General features: G+C 43.5%; 1 protein-coding gene across 1 annotated transcript in view; it reads left to right on the forward strand.

Annotated features, from left to right (window-relative positions):
- Positions 1-17,116, forward strand: part of LOC121556447 (mitogen-activated protein kinase kinase kinase 3-like) — a 184,291-nt gene that overhangs the window by 59,805 nt on the left and 107,370 nt on the right. Inside the window, exons 4-5 of the mRNA XM_045221430.1 lie at positions 5,855-5,892; positions 14,457-14,556. Coding sequence (XP_045077365.1) covers positions 5,855-5,892; positions 14,457-14,556 — 138 coding nt within the window. The remainder of the gene's footprint in view (positions 1-5,854; positions 5,893-14,456; positions 14,557-17,116) is intronic.

The following is a 17,116-nucleotide window of genomic DNA, read 5'->3' on the forward strand; positions in this document are numbered from 1 at the left end:
ATATTACAGGTAGAAATGCTACTAGTGGTAATGGTAGTAGTAGAGATATTAGAGGTAGAAATGCTACTAGTGGTAATGGTAGTAGTAGAGATATTACAGGTAGAAATGCTACTAGTGGTAATGGTAGTAGTAATGATATTAGAGGTAGAAATGCTACTAGTGGTAATGGTAGTAGTAGAGATATTACAGGTAGAAATGCTACTAGTGGTAATGGTAGTAGTAGAGATATTAGAGGTAGAAATGCTACTAGTGGTAATGGTAGTAGTAGAGATATTAGAGGTAGAAATGCTACTAGTGGTAATGGTAGTAGTAGAGATATTACAGGTAGAAATGCTACTAGTGGTAATGGTAGTAGTAGAGATATTACAGGTAGAAATGCTACTAGTGGTAATGGTAGTAGTAGAGATATTAGAGGTAGAAATGCTACTAGTGGTCATGGTAGTAGTAGAGATATTACAGGTAGAAATGCTACTAGTGGTAATGGTAGTAGTAGAGATATTACAGGTAGAAATGCTACTAGTGGTAATGGTAGTAGTTGAGATATTAGAGGTAGAAATGCTACTAGTGGTAATGGTACTAGTAGAGATATTACAGGTAGAAATGCTACTAGTGGTAATGGTAGCAGTAGAGATATTACAGGTAGAAATGCTACTAGTGGTAATGGTAGTAGTTGAGATATTAGAGGTAGAAATGCTACTAGTGGTAATGGTAGTAGTAGAGATATTACAGGTAGAAATGCTACTAGTGGTAATGGTAGCAGTAGAGATATTACAGGTAGAAATGCTACTAGTGGTAATGGTAGCAGTAGAGATATTACAGGTAGAAATGCTACTAGTGGTAATGGTAGCAGTAGAGATATTACAGGTAGAAATGCTACTAGTGGTAATGGTGGTAGTAGAGATATTAGAGGTAGAAATGCTACTAGTGGTAATGGTAGCAGTAGAGATATTAGAGGTAGAAATGCTACTAGTGGTAATGGTAGCAGTAGAGATATTACAGGTAGAAATGCTACTAGTGGTAATGGTAGTAGTAGAGATATTACAGGTAGAAATGCTACTAGTGGTAATGGTAGCAGTAGAGATATTACAGGTAGAAATGCTACTAGTGGTAATGGTAGTAGTAGAGATATTACAGGTAGAAATGCTACTAGTGGTAATGGTAGCAGTAGAGATATTACAGGTAGAAATGCTACTAGTGGTAATGGTAGTAGTAGAGATATTACAGGTAGAAATGCTACTAGTGGTAATGGTAGTAGTAGAGATATTACAGGTGGGAATATCCAACGTTTTTATTTTTTATTACCCCCCTGAAATTGCCAACCTCCCCTGTTATTATAATGGTGAGAGGTTAGCATGTCTCTGGGGTATGATATTAGTGCGGCTGTAACTTTTTCACTCAGCTTTATGAATACAGCCTGTTGTCAGTCTCAGCTTTATGAATACAGCCTGTTGTCAGTCTCAGCTTTATGAATACAGCCTGTTGTCAGTCTCAGTTTATGAATACAGCCTGTTGTCAGTCTCAGCTTTATGAATACAGCCTGTTGTCAGTCTCAGCTTCATGAATACAGCCTGTTGTCAGTCTCAGCTTTATGAATACAGCCTGTTGTCAGTCTCAGCTTTATGAATACAGCCTGTTGTCAGTCTCAGCTTTATGAATACAGCCTGTTGTCAGTCTCAGCTTTATGAATACAGCCTGTTGTCAGTCTCAGTTTATGAATACAGCCTGTTGTCAGTCTCAGCTTTATGAATACAGCCTGTTGTCAGTCTCAGCTTCATGAATACAGCCTGTTGTCAGTCTCAGCTTTATGAATACAGCCTGTTGTCAGTCTCAGCTTTATGAATACAGCCTGTTGTCAGTCTCAGCTTTATGAATACAGCCTGTTGTCAGTCTCAGCTTTATGAATACAGCCTGTTGTCAGTCTCAGCTTCATGAATACAGCCTGTTGTCAGTCTCAGCTTTATGAATACAGCCTGTTGTCAATCTCAGCTTTATGAATACAGCCTGTTGTCAATCTCAGCTTTATGAATACAGCCTGTTGTCAGTCTCAGCTTCATGAATACAGCCTGTTGTCAGTCTCAGCTTTATGAATACAGCCTGTTGTCAGTCTCAGCTTTATGAATACAGCCTGTTGTCAGTCTCAGCTTCATGAATACAGCCTGTTGTCAGTCTCAGCTTCATGAATACAGCCTGTTGTCAGTCTCAGTTTATGAATACAGCCTGTTGTCAGTCTCAGTTTATGAATACAGCCTGTTGTCAGTCTTAGCTTCATGAATATAGCCTGTTGTCAGTCTCAGCTTCATGAATACAGCCTGTTGTCAGTCTCAGCTTTATGAATACAGCCTGTTGTCAGTCTCAGCTTCATGAATACAGCCTGTTGTCAGTCTCAGCTTCATGAATACAGCCTGTTGTCAGTCTCAGCTTCATGAATACAGCCTGTTGTCAGTCTCAGCTTCATGAATACAGCCTGTTGTCAGTCTCAGCTTCATGAATACAGCCTGTTGTCAGTCTCAGCTTTATGAATACAGCCTGTTGTCAGTCTCAGCTTTATGAATACAGCCTGTTGTCAGTCTCAGCTTTATGAATACAGCCTGTTGTCAGTCTCAGCTTTATGAATACAGCCTGTTGTCAGTCTCAGCTTTATGAATACAGCCTGTTGTCAGTCTCAGCTTCATGAATACAGCCTGTTGTCAGTCTCAGCTTTATGAATACAGCCTGTTGTCAGTCTCAGCTTTATGAATAAAGCCTGTTGTCAGTCTCAGCTTTATGAATACAGCCTGTTGTCAGTCTCAGCTTTATGAATACAGCCTGTTGTCAGTCTCAGCTTCATGAATACAGCCTGTTGTCAGTCTCAGCTTCATGAATACAGCCTGTTGTCAGTCTCAGCTTTATGAATATAGCCTGTTGTCAGTCTCAGCTTCATGAATACAGCCTGTTGTCAGTCTCAGCTTTATGAATACAGCCTGTTGTCAGTCTCAGTTTATGAATACAGCCTGTTGTCAGTCTCAGTTTATGAATACAGTCCCTGCTGTTGTCAGTCTCAGCTTTATGAATACAGCCTGTTGTCAGTCTCAGTTTATGAATACAGCCTGTTGTCAGTCTCAGCTTCATGAATACAGCCTGTTGTCAGTCTCAGTTTATGAATACAGCCTGTTGTCAGTCTCAGTTTATGAATACAGTCCCTGCTGTTGTCAGTCTCAGCTTTATGAATACAGCCTGTTGTCAGTCTCAGCTTTATGAATACAGCCTGTTGTCAGTCTCAGCTTTATGAATACAGCCTGTTGTCAGTCTCAGCTTTATGAATACAGCCTGTTGTCAGTCTCAGCTTCATGAATACAGCCTGTTGTCAGTCTCAGCTTCATGAATACAGCCTGTTGTCAGTCTCAGCTTCATGAATACAGCCTGTTGTCAGTCTCAGTTTATGAATACAGCCTGTTGTCAGTCTCAGTTTATGAATACAGCCTGTTGTCAGTCTCAGCTTTATGAATACAGCCTGTTGTCAGTCTCAGCTTTATGAATACAGCCTGTTGTCAGTCTCAGCTTCATGAATACAGCCTGTTGTCAGTCTCAGCTTCATGAATACAGCCTGTTGTCAGTCTCAGCTTCATGAATACAGCCTGTTGTCAATCTCAGTTTATGAATACAGCCTGTTGTCAGTCTCAGCTTCATGAATACAGCCTGTTGTCAGTCTCAGTTTATGAATACAGCCTGTTGTCAGTCTCAGTTTATGAATACAGTCCCTGCTGTTGTCAGTCTCAGCTTTATGAATACAGCCTGTTGTCAGTCTCAGCTTTATGAATACAGCCTGTTGTCAGTCTCAGCTTTATGAATACAGCCTGTTGTCAGTCTCAGCTTCATGAATACAGCCTGTTGTCAGTCTCAGCTTCATGAATACAGCCTGTTGTCAGTCTCAGCTTCATGAATACAGCCTGTTGTCAGTCTCAGCTTCATGAATACAGCCTGTTGTCAGTCTCAGCTTTATGAATACAGCCTGTTGTCAGTCTCAGCTTTATGAATACAGCCTGTTGTCAGTCTCAGTTTATGAATACAGCCTGTTGTCAGTCTCAGTTTATGAATACAGCCTGTTGTCAGTCTCAGTTTATGAATACAGCCTGTTGTCAGTCTCAGCTTCATGAATACAGCCTGTTGTCAGTCTCAGCTTTATGAATACAGCCTGTTGTCAGTCTCAGTTTATGAATACAGCCTGTTGTCAGTCTCAGTTTATGAATACAGCCTGTTGTCAGTCTCAGCTTCATGAATACAGCCTGTTGTCAGTCTCAGCTTTATGAATACAGCCTGTTGTCAGTCTCAGCTTCATGAATACAGCCTGTTGTCAGTCTCAGCTTCATGAATACAGCCTGTTGTCAGTCTCAGCTTCATGAATACAGCCTGTTGTCAGTCTCAGCTTCATGAATAGAGCCTGTTGTCAGTCTCAGCTTCATGAATACAGCCTGTTGTCAGTCTCAGCTTTATGAATACAGCCTGTTGTCAGTCTCAGCTTTATGAATACAGCCTGTTGTCAGTCTCAGCTTTATGAATACAGCCTGTTGTCAGTCTCAGCTTTATGAATACAGCCTGTTGTCAGTCTCAGCTTCATGAATACAGCCTGTTGTCAGTCTCAGCTTTATGAATACAGCCTGTTGTCAGTCTCAGCTTTATGAATACAGCCTGTTGTCAGTCTCAGCTTCATGAATACAGCCTGTTGTCAGTCTCAGCTTCATGAATACAGCCTGTTGTCAGTCTCAGCTTCATGAATACAGCCTGTTGTCAGTCTCAGCTTCATGAATACAGCCTGTTGTCAGTCTCAGCTTTATGAATACAGCCTGTTGTCAGTCTCAGTTTATGAATACAGCCTGTTGTCAGTCTCCAATAATGTTGATCTGCTTTAACTATAGTCGAGTTCCTTCCCTCGCGAAAATCTAATTAGCAGAATAAAACAATCCCCATACAAATCTGTCAGTTTAAGCTAGAGATATCTGTTTTTTTTTACACTGGACGCGTCGCAATCCACCGTATCCGCTGATGTCGCAATTCTGCATCTGCAGTGAAAGGGGACAGAGCTAGAGCCGCTCCCTAAAGTCGGTCTTTTCACAAAATTGTCTGTAGCATCCGAACAGTTTCGGCTACACCCTAGTATGACCCCTCTGTGCAAAGGTAAGCCTCTCACGAACACGTACATGTAGGTTGACTCGCCTGAAGATACCCCGTTAGCAGTTGAAAAAATTATTGGAAGTATACAGTATATGGAGACTGTTTAGTGCCAAAAATAAGAGCTTAAATACATGTCAGATAGAAATAAGAAAAGTTTCCTGATCTTTCTTATCTCTCAGACTCGGACAAACACTTCAGTACAAACTTCCTTTAAAGGGTCTTAAAATTCAAGATCAAATAGCAAAATGATCCTTGGTATGACCTTCTTAAAACAATTCCATATAATTTAGTAGAACCCCCTTCCCCTGGGTTAGACAGGGCTTAGACTGTTATGGGTTAATTGGCTTTCTCATGATTGTTTCTTTACACAGTATAATGTAATAATCAACTGTGAACAACAGAAGGTCAATAATAATATCATAGTGAATAAGATCCATATGTTTCAGATCTCATCTCGTTGTGCCCTTGAGCAAGGCACTTCTGTGCTGCTCCCAGCCTGATGGGTGTGTTGTGTGTCAGGTTGGGTATTGTGACAGAAAAAAAATAAAGAATATCCGTGCAAATGGACAAATAAAGAGAGTATAGTATTGTATTTCTCCCACTTTATGTCTCTGTCCAGGGATGAACAACCCAGATACCGTCAGATTTCTTTCACTTGAACTTTCCAACCTTATAATCCTGTCTGTTGGCGTTTTCCTTTCCACAGGATTTAAGAGTCAAGCTGGTGCATGAGAGAGAGAAACGGTGAGTTGGAGCATCTCTTGTTTTTCTAGTCCTCTTTCCAGGGGAGGGGGCGGGGTGACCCCAGTCATGTTATACCATGACTGGGGTCACATGTCAAGGGGAAAGTAGAGAAACATGGCAAACAAACCGCTGTGAAAGAAGAGGGGAAAACTCTTGCCCTGACATTCAGCTGGTGTTACAGACACACGTCAACAGTTCTAGAGAGAGATGTCCAGTCTACCAGGCCCTGGTAATGAAGCCTAATTTTGGAAAGAAAGATTCTCTTAGGTCTGAGTATTTGTCACAGTGTAATAGGAAATGCAGCTCTGTCTCTACCTCTCTCCCCAGGGGCAGAGTGAGCACAGCCTGTCCTCTCTGGGCAGCCAGGTTTGCCTGTGACGACCGGTCTCTATAGCCAGACTGTGCTCACTGAGTCTGTACCTAGTAAGTGTTTTCCTCAGTTTTCTATCAGTCATAGTGGTCAGATAGTCTGCCACCATGTACTGTCTGTTTAGAGACAAATAGCATTAAAGTTTACTTAGATTTTTTTTGTGGTGTCTTTCCAATAGCTGATATATTTGTATTGTTGCTTTGTGATAATTTGGTTGGCCCAGAATTTCTGAGTACTTTCTGAGTACTGTGTCAAATGGCTAGCTAGTTAGCGGTGGGCGCTTTTGCAGCGGTGTGTAGCGTTTCAATCGGTAACGTCACTCACTCAGACCTTAAAGTAGTTGTTTCCCTTGGGCTTTGCCAGGCCCGCGGCTGTTGTGGTGCCATAGGTAACGATGCTTCGAGGGTGACTGTTGTCGATGTGTTCAGAGGGTCCCTGGTTCAAGCCCAGGTTGGGGTACACTGTCCTGAGGGGTTGGTTTGGGTTAGTGAACTGAGCCTCAGAACGAGTTGGCTGAAGGGACTCTTCTCTTTGGATGAAATGGTTGGGGGTCGCTTGTTAACAAAAAAAAAAAAATGAATAAGTAGGGGGTATTGGCCCAATTCTGCTCTATATTGGGCCAACTCTGCATGCAGTATTTTGATTGGATGTTTGTCCCATTTGGTAAATTCATTATTAGAGAGTGGACCCCATACGTAGGTATTTGGGTATTTTATTAGGATCCCCATTAGCTGTTGTGAAAGCATCAGCTACTCTTCCTGGGGTCCAGAACACAAAACATGAAACATGACATAATACAGAACATTAATAGACAAGAACAGCTCAAGGACAGAACTACATCAATAAAAGAAATGGGACACCAAGCCTACATATCAATACATACACACAAACTATCTAGGTCAAATAGGGGAGAGGTGTTGTGCCGTGAGGTGTTGCTTTATCTGTTTTTTGAAACCAGGTTTTCTGTTCACTTGAGCAATATGAGATGGAAGAGTTTCATGCAATCATGGCTCTATATAAGACTAAGCTTTCTTGAATTTGTTCTGTGAAAAGACCCCTGGTGGCATGTCTGGTGGGGTAAGTGTGTGTGTCAGAGCTGTGTGTAAGTTGACTATGCAAACAATTTGGAATTTTCAACACATGAATGTTTCTTATAAAAAGAAGAAGTGATGCAGTCAGTCTCTCCTCAACTCTTAGCCAAGAGAGACTGGCATGCATAGTATTTATATCAGCCCTCTGATTACAATGAAGAGCAAGACGTGCTGCTCTGTTCTGGGCCAGCTGCAGCTTAACTAGGTCGTTTTGTGCAGCACTTGACCATATGACTGGAAAATAATCAAGATAAGACAAAACTAACTAACTACTCCTGCAGGACTTGCTTTTTTGAGCATCTCTTTATTGTGGACATGCACTATATATACAAAAGTATATGGACACCCCTTCAAATTGGTGGATTCAGCTATTTCAGCCACACCCGTTGCTGACAGGTGTATAAAATTGAGCACACAGCCATGCAATCTCCATAGACAAACATTGGCAGTAGAATGGCCTTACTGAAGAGCTCAGTGACTTTCAACGTGGCACCGTCATAGGATGCCACCTTTCCAAGACAGTTCGTCATATTTCTGCCCTGCTAGAGCTGCCCCGGTCAACTATAGGAGCGCATAAAACTAGTTTGACCTCAGTTGCAACACTCACTACCAAGTTCTAAACTGCCTCTGGAAGCATCGTCAGCACAATAAATGTTTGTCGGGAGCTTCATGAAATGGGTTTCCATGGCCGAGCAGCTGCACACAAGCCTAAGATCACCATGTGCAATGCCAAGCGTCAGCTGGAGTGGTGTAAACTCGCCGCCATTGGACTCTGGAGCAGTGGAAACGCGTTATCTGGAATGATGAATCACACTTCACCATCTGGCAGTCCGACAGATGAATCTGGGTTTGTCGGTGCCAGGAGAACGCTACCTGCCCGAATGCATAGTGCCAACTGTAAAGCTTGGTGGAGGAGGAATAATGGTCTGGGGTTGGTTTTCATGGTTCAGGCTAGGCCCCTTAGTTCCAGTGAAGGGAAATCTTAACGCTACAGCATACAATGACATTCTAGACGATTCTGTGCTTCCAACTTTGTGGCAACAGTTTGGGGTACGCCCTTTCCTGTTTCAGCATGACAATGCCCCCTTGCACAAAACAAGGTCCATACAGAAATGGTTTGTCGAGATCGGTGTGAAAGAACTTGACTGGCCTGCACAGAGCCCTGACCTCAACCCCATCGAACACATTTGGGATGAATTGGAACGCCGACTGCGAGCCAGGCCTAATCGCCCAACATCAGTGCCCGACCTCACTAATGCTCTTGTGGCTGAATGAAAGCAAGTCCCCGCAGCAATGTTCCAACATCTAGTGGAAAGCCTTCCCAGAAGACTGGAGGCTGTTGTAGCAGCAAAGGGGGGACCAACACCATATTAATGCCCATGATTTTGGAATGAGATGTTCGACGAGCAGGTGTCCACATACTTTTGGTCATGTAGTGTACCTCCCCCCCATCTTTACAACCATTGAATCTATATGTTTTGACCATGACAGTTTACGGTCCAATGTAACACCAAGTAATTTAGTCTCCATTCCAAAACTGACTGCAACTCCTTGTTAAGGGTTTCAGTGACTTCATTATCTGTGGTTGCTGATACACATATAAAGTTCATTCAGAAAATATTCAGACCCCTTGATTTTTTCCACATTTTGTTACGTTACAGCCTTATTCAAAAATGGATTAAATTGTTTTTTTCCCCCTCATCAATCTAAACACAATACCCCATAATGACGAAGCAAAAACCATTTTTTAGAGTTTTTAATATTTCAGTACAAAAAAAAATGAAATATTAAATGTACATAAGTATTCAGACCCTTTACTCAGTACTTTGTTGAAGGACCTTTGGCAGCGATTACAGCCTCGAGTCTTCTTGGGTATGACGCTACAAGCTTGGCACACCTGTATTTGGGGAGTTCCTTCCATTCTTTGCAGATTATTTTCAGGTCTCTCCAGAGATGTTCAATCGTGTTAGAGTACGGGCTCTGGCTGGGCCACTCAAGGACATTCAGAGACTTGTCCCGAAGCCACACCTGCGTTGTCTTGGCTGTGTGCTTAGGGTCATTGTCCTGTTGGAAGGTGAACCTTCGCCCCAGTCTGATGTCCTGACCGCTCTGGAGCAGGTTTTCATCAAGGATCTCTCTGTACTTTGCTTCGTTCATCTGACTAGTCTCCCAGTCCCTGCCGCTGAAAAACATCCCCACATGGAGGCTGCCACCACCATGCTTCTCTGTAGGGTTGGTGCCAGGTTTCCTCCAGATGTGATGCTTGGCATTCAGGCCAAAGAGAGAATCTTGTTTCTCATGGTTTGAGAGTCCTTTAGGTGCCTTTTGGCAAACTCCAAGTGGGCTGACATGTGCATTTTACTGAGGAGTGGCTTCCATATGGCCACTCTACCATAAAGGCCTGATTGTTGGAGTGCTGCAGTGATTGTTGTCTTTCTGGAAGGTTCTCCCATCTCCACAGAGGAACTCTGGAGCTCTGTCAGAGTGACTGTTGGGTTCTTGGTCACTTCCCCGACCAAGGCCCTTCTCCCCCGATTGCTCCGTTGGCCGGGCAGCCAGCTCTAGGAAGAGTCTTGGGGGTTCCAAACTTCTTCCAGCAAAATTAAGGCAGTTATACATTTTAAAAACATTACAATACATTCACAACAGATTTCCCAACACACTAAGTGTGCCCCCTCAGGCCCATACTCCACTACCACATACAGTGGGTTAGAACAAGTATTTGATACACTGCCGATTTTGCAGGTTTTCCTACTTACAAGGCATGTAGAGGTCTGTAATAAAAATCCAGAAAATCACATTATATGATTTTTAAGTAGTTAAATTGCAACTTTCTGTTCCCATTTGGAATAGGTGTCAAGAGTGTCTGCGTGGACTCTGAGTCTGTAATACCAACATGTTTCAAGCAGACCACCATAGTCCCTGTGCCCAAGAGTTGTACTCTCGCTGCTAAAATCCTCGACCATTGCTATTCGAACTTCCGGGATGGTTATAAGGCCCTCCCCCGCCCTCCTTTCGGCAAATCTGACCACGACTCCATTTTGCTCCTCCCTTCCTATAGGCAGAAACTCAAACAGGAAGTACCTGTGCTAAGGACTATTCAACGCTGGTCTGACCAATTGGAATCCACGCTTCAAGATTGTTTTGATCACGAGGACTGGGATATGTTCCGGATAGCTTGCGAAAATAATTTAGATGAATACACTGAAACGGTGACTGAGTTCATCAGGAAGTGTATAGGTGATGTTGTGCCCACTGTGACTATTAAAACCTACCCTAACCAGAAACCGTGGATAGACAGCAGCATTTGTGCAAAACTGAAAGTGCGAACCACCACATTTAACCATGGCAAGGTGACTGGGAATATGATTGATTACAAACAGTGTAGCTATTCACTCCGCAAGGCAATTAAACTGGCAAAACGTCAGTATAGAGACAAAGTGGAGACGCAATTCAACGGCTCAGAGACGAGACGTATGTGGCAGGGTCTACAGACAATCACGGACTACAAAGGGAAAACCAGCCACGTCGCGGACACCGACGTCTCGCTTCCAGACAAGCTAAACACCTTCTTCACCCGCTTTGAGGATAACACAGTGCCACTGACGAGGCCCACTACCAAGGACTGTGGCCTCTCCTTCTCCATGGCCGACGTGATTAAGATGTTTAAGCATGTTAACCCCTGCAAGGCTGCCGGCCCAGACGGCATCCCTAGCCGCGTCCTCAGAGCATGCGCAGACCAGCTGGCTGGTGTGTTTACGGACATATTCAATCTCTCCCTTTCCCAGTCTGCTGTTCCCACATGCTTCAAGATGGCCACCATTTGTCCTGTACCCAAGAAAGCAAAGGTAACTGAACTAAATGACTATCGACCCGTAGCACTCACCTCTGTCATCATGAAGTGCTTTGAGAGACTAGTCAAGGATCATATCACCTCCACCTTACCTGTCACCCTAGACCCACTTCAATTTGCTTACCGCCCCAATAGATCCACAGACGATGCAATCGCCTATCACACTGCACACTGCCCTATCCCATCTGGACAAGAGGAATACCTATGTAAGAATGCTGTTCATTGACTATAGCTCAGCATTCAACACCATAGTACCCTCCAAGCTCATCATTAAGCTCGAGGCCCTGGGTCTGAACCCCGCCCTGTGCAACTGGGTCCTGGACTTCCTGACGGGCTGCCCCCAGGTGGTGAAGGTAGGAAACAACATCTCCACTTCGCTGATCCTCAACACTGGGGCCCCACAAGGGTGCGTGCTCAGCCCCCTCCTGTACTCCCTGTTCACCCATGACTGTGTGGCCAAGCACGCCTCCCACTCAATCATCAAGTTTGCAGATGACACAAAGGTAGTAGGCTTGATTACCAACAATGACAAGACCGCCTACAGGGAGGAGGTGAGGGCTCTGGGAGTCTGGTGCCAGGAAAATAACCTCTCACTCAACGTCAACAAAACAAAGGAGATGATTGTAGACTTCAGGAAACAGCAGAGGGTGCACCCCCCTATTCACATCGACGGGACCGCAGTGGAGAATAATAATAATAATAATAATATGCCATTTAGCAGACGCTTTTATCCAAAGCGACTTACAGTCATGCGTGCATACATTTTTTTTTTTGTGTATGGGTGGTCCCGGGGATCGAACCCACTACCTTGGCGTTACAAGCGCCGTGCTCTACCAGCTGAGCTACAGAGGTGAAAAGCTTCAAGTTCCTTGGCGTGCACATCACCGACAAACTGAAATGGTCCACCCACGCAGACAGTGTGGTGAAGAAGGCGCAACAGAGCCTCTTCAACCTCAGGAGGCTGAAGAAATGTGGCTTGGCACCTAAAACCCTCACAAACTTTTACAGATGCACAATTGAGAGCATCCTGTCGGGCTGTATCACCGCCTGGTACGGCAACTGCACCGCCCGCAACCGCAGGGCTCTCCAGAGGGTGGTGCGGTCTGCCCAACGCATTACCGGGGGCAAACTACCCGCCCTCCAAGACACATACAGCACCCAATGTCACAGGAAGGCCAAAAAGATAATCAAGGACATCAACCACCGAGCCTCTGCCTGTTCACCCCGCTATCATCCAGAAGGCGAGGTCAGTACAGGTGCATCAAAGCTGGGACCGAGAGAATGAAAAACAGCTTCTATCTCAAGGCCATCAGACTGTTAAATAGCCATCACTAGCACATTAGAGGCTGCTGCTGCCTGTTGAAATCACTGGCCACTTTAAGAAATGGAACACTAGTCACTTTAATAATGTTTCCATATCTTGCACTACTCATCTCATATGTATATACTGCATTCTATTCTATAATATTCTACTGTATCTTAGTCCATGCCGCTCTGTCATTGCTTGTCCATATATGTATATATTCTTAAATTCCATTCCTTACTAGATTTGTGTGTATTGGGTATATGTTGTGAAATTGTTAGATATTACTTGTTAGATATTACTGCACTGTCGGAGCTAGAAGCACAAGCATTTCGCTACACCCGCTATAACATCTGCTAAACACGTGTATGTGACAAAGACAATGTGATTTGATGTAACAAAAACATTTAATGAAATTGGAAATATTTAAATATATATGTGAAATTAAATGAAACCGTGTATGTTGATGCTAATGCTAATGCTAACAATGGGATAATATATGCAATATGCTGTTGGCTGTTGTCTTTTAACAGTTTCGCCTAATTCATTCTGATTAACCTAGCAATTACGACACACCCCTCACTATTGTCATTGGCTGCACTAATTGCACTGTTTTTCTACATAACCAGGTTCAAGAATTCATGACATGACCCTGAAGAAGGCACAGTGATACGTAGAGTGTGATACGTAGAGTGTGATACGTAGAGTGTGATACGTAGAGTGTGATACGTAGAGTGTGATACGTAGAGTGTGATACGTAGAGTGTGATACGTAGAGTGTGATACGATACGTAGAGTGTGATGTGATACGTAGAGTGTGATGTGATACGTAGAGTGTGATACGTAGAGTGTGATACGTAGAGTGTGATGTGATACGTAGAGTGTGATACGTAGAGTGTGATGTGATACGTAGAGTGTGATACGTAGAGTGTGATACGTAGAGTGTGATACGTAGAGTGTGATACGTAGAGTGTGATACGTAGAGTGTGATACGTAGAGTGTGATACGTAGAGTGTGATACGTAGAGCGTGATACGTAGAGCGTGATACGTAGAGTGTGATACATAGAGCGTGATACGTAGAGTGTGATACATAGTTTGTACATAGATACATAGAGACTCTCTTTATTTGGTTATACAGTAATTGTGGCAGTCCTAATAGTAGGACGTGGTTATACAGTAATTGTGGCAGTCCTAATAGTAGGAAATGGTTATACAGTAATTGTGGCAGTCCTAATAGTAGTATTTGGTTATACAGTAATTGTGGCAGTCCTAATAGTAGGAAATGGTTATACAGTAATTGTGGCAGTCCTAATAGTAGGAAATGGTTATACAGTAATTGTGGCAGTCCTAATAGTAGTATTTGGTTATACAGTAATTGTGGCAGTCCTAATAGTAGTATTTGGTTATACAGTAATTGTGGCAGTCCTAATAGTAGGAAATGGTTATACAGTAATTGTGGCAGTCCTAATAGTAGGAAATGGTTATACAGTAATTGTGGCAGTCCTAATAGTAGTATGTGGTTATACAGTAATTGTGGCAGTCCTAATAGTAGGACGTGGTTATACAGTAATTGTGGCAGTCCTAATAGTAGGATGTGGTTATACAGTAATTGTGGTGGAACAAGTGACATAAACAGAGAAGCAGTAGACAAACACAGCCTCTCAGCTGTAGCAGTCTGTTACCATGACAACACTGCCTCTCAGCTGTAGCAGTCTGTTACCATGACAACACTGCCTCTCAGCTGTAGCAGTCTGTTACCATGACAACACTGCCTCTCAGCTGTAGCAGTCTGTTACCATGACAACTCCAGAGATGACTGACTAAAGATTGTAGAGTTGGAAACAGAACGTTAACCCTCTGATAGACATGGCACTGAGCTGGGATCTCTGTGGTGTCCGCTGTCTGAACCCACATGATTACCTCTGACCTCTGACCACTGTTCCGTAGCATCATCCTGTTCCAGCGACCTCTGAAGATCAAGGAGCTGCTCCAGAAGGTCACAGAGGCCTTCGGACAACAGATGGACCTCTTCTACACAGACAAGGAGGTAGAGACCAGATAACACAACACAATAACACAACAGAACACAATATCACATATTGGTATCACACCACAACATAACATAATGGTATCACATTACACCACAACATAACATAATGGTATCAGATCCTAACATAACATAATGGTATCACACCGGTATCACACCACAACATAACATAATGGTATCACACCACAACATAGCATAATGGTATCACATTACACCACAACATAATGGTATCACACCACAACATAACATAATGGTATCACACCACAACATAACATAATGGTATCACACCACAATATAACATAATGGTATCAGATCATAACACAATGGTATCACACCACAACATAACATAATGGTATCACACCACAACATAACATAATGGTATCACACCACAACATAACATAATGGTATCACACCACAATATAACATAATGGTATCAGATCATAACATAATGGTATCACACCACAACATAGCATAATGGTATCACATCACACCACAACATACAGTGAGGGAAAAAAGTATTTGATCCCCTGCTGATTTTGTATGTTTGCCCACTGACAAAGAAATGATCAGTCTATAATTTTAATGGTAGGTTTATTTGAACAGTGAGAGACAGAATAACAACAAAAAAATCCAGAAAAACGCATGTCAAAAATGTTATAAATTGATTTGCATTTTAATGAGGGAAATAAGTATTTGACCCCCTCTCAATCAGAAAGATTTCTGGCTCCCAGGTGTCTTTTATACAGGTAACGAGCTGAGATTAGGAGCACACTCTTAAAGGGAGTGCTCCTAATCTCAGTTTGTGACCTCTATAAAAGACACCTGTCCACAGAAGCAATCAATCAATCAGATTCCAAACTCTCCACCATGGCCAAGACCAAAGAGCTCTCCAAGGATGTCAGGGACAAGATTGTAGACCTACGCAAGGCTGGAATGGGCTACAAGACCATCGCCAAGCAGCTTGGTGAGAAGGTGACAACAGTTGGTGCGATTATTCGCAAATGGAAGAAACACAAAATAACTGTCAATCTCCCTCAGCCTGGGGCTCCATGCAAGATCTCACCTCGTGGAGTTGCAATGATCATGAGAACGGTGAGGAATCAGCCCAAAACTACACAGGAGGATCTTGTCAATGATCTCAAGGCAGCTGGGACCATAGTCACCAAGAAAACAATTGGTAACACACTACGCCGTGAAGGACTGAAATCCTGCAGCGCCCGCAAGGTCCCCCTGCTCAAGAAAGCACATATACAGGGCCGTCTGAAGTTTGCCAATGAACATCTGAATGATTCAGAGGAGAACTGGGTGAAAGTGTTGTGGTCAGATGAGACCAAAATCGAGCTCTTTGGCATCAACTCAACTCGCCGTGTTTGGAGGAGGAGGAATGCTGCCTATGACCCCAAGAACACCATCCCCACCGTCAAAAAACATGGAGGTGGAAACATTATGCTTTGGGGGTGTTTTTCTGCTAAGAGGACAGGACAACTTCATCGCATCAAAGGGACGATGGACGGGGCCATGTACCGTCAAATCTAGGGTGAGAACCTCCTTCCCTCAGCCAGGGCATTGAAAATGGGTCGTGGATGGGTATTCCAGCATGACAATGACCCAAAACACACGGCCAAGGCAACAAAGGAGTGGCTCAAGAAGAAGCACATTAAGGTCCTGGAGTGGCCTAGCCAGTCTCCAGACCTTAATCCCATAGAAAATCTGTGGAGGGAGCTGAAGGTTCGAGTTGCCAAACGTCAGCCTCGAAACCTTAATGACTTGGAGAAGATCTGCAAAGAGGAGTGGGACAAAATCCCTCCTGAGATGTGTGCAAACCTGGTGGCCAACTACAAGAAACGTCTGACCTCTGTGATTGCCAACAAGGGTTTTGCCACCAAGTACTAAGTCATGTTTTGCAGAGGGGTCAAATACTTATTTCCCTCATTAAAATGCAAATCAATTTATAAAATGCATTTTTGAAATGAAGGTTGTTATTATTAAGGGAAACAAAATCCAAACCCACATGGCCCTGTGTGAAAAAGTGTTTGCCCCCCCCCTGTTATAACAGAACTCAACTGTGGTTTGAGTTCAATTCCTCTAGCCACACCCAGGCCTGATTACTGCCTCACCTGTTCTCAATCAAGGAATCACTTAACTAGGACCTGCCTGACAAAGTGAAGTAGACCAAAAGATCCTCACAAGCTAGACATCATGCCGAGATCCAAAGAAATTCAGGAACAAATGAGAAAGAAAGTAATTGAGATCCATCAGTCTGGAAAAGGTTATAAAGCCATTTCTAAAGCTTTGGGACTCCAGCGAACCACAGTGAGAGCCATTATCCACAAATGGCGAAAACATGGAACAGTGGTGAACCTTCCCAGGAGTGGCCGGCCGACCAAAATGACCCCAAGAGGGCAGTGACGACTCATCCAAGAGGTCACAAAAGACCCCACAACAACATCCAAAGAGCTGCAGGCCTCACTTGCCTCAGTTAAGGTCAGTGTTCATGACTCTACCATAAGAAAGAGACTGGGCAAAAATGGCCTGCATGGCAGAGTTCCAAGACGAAAAC

The sequence above is a fragment of the Coregonus clupeaformis genome, chromosome 7 (assembly GCF_020615455.1).
Source record: "Coregonus clupeaformis isolate EN_2021a chromosome 7, ASM2061545v1, whole genome shotgun sequence".
NCBI classification, from domain to species: domain Eukaryota; kingdom Metazoa; phylum Chordata; class Actinopteri; order Salmoniformes; family Salmonidae; genus Coregonus; species Coregonus clupeaformis.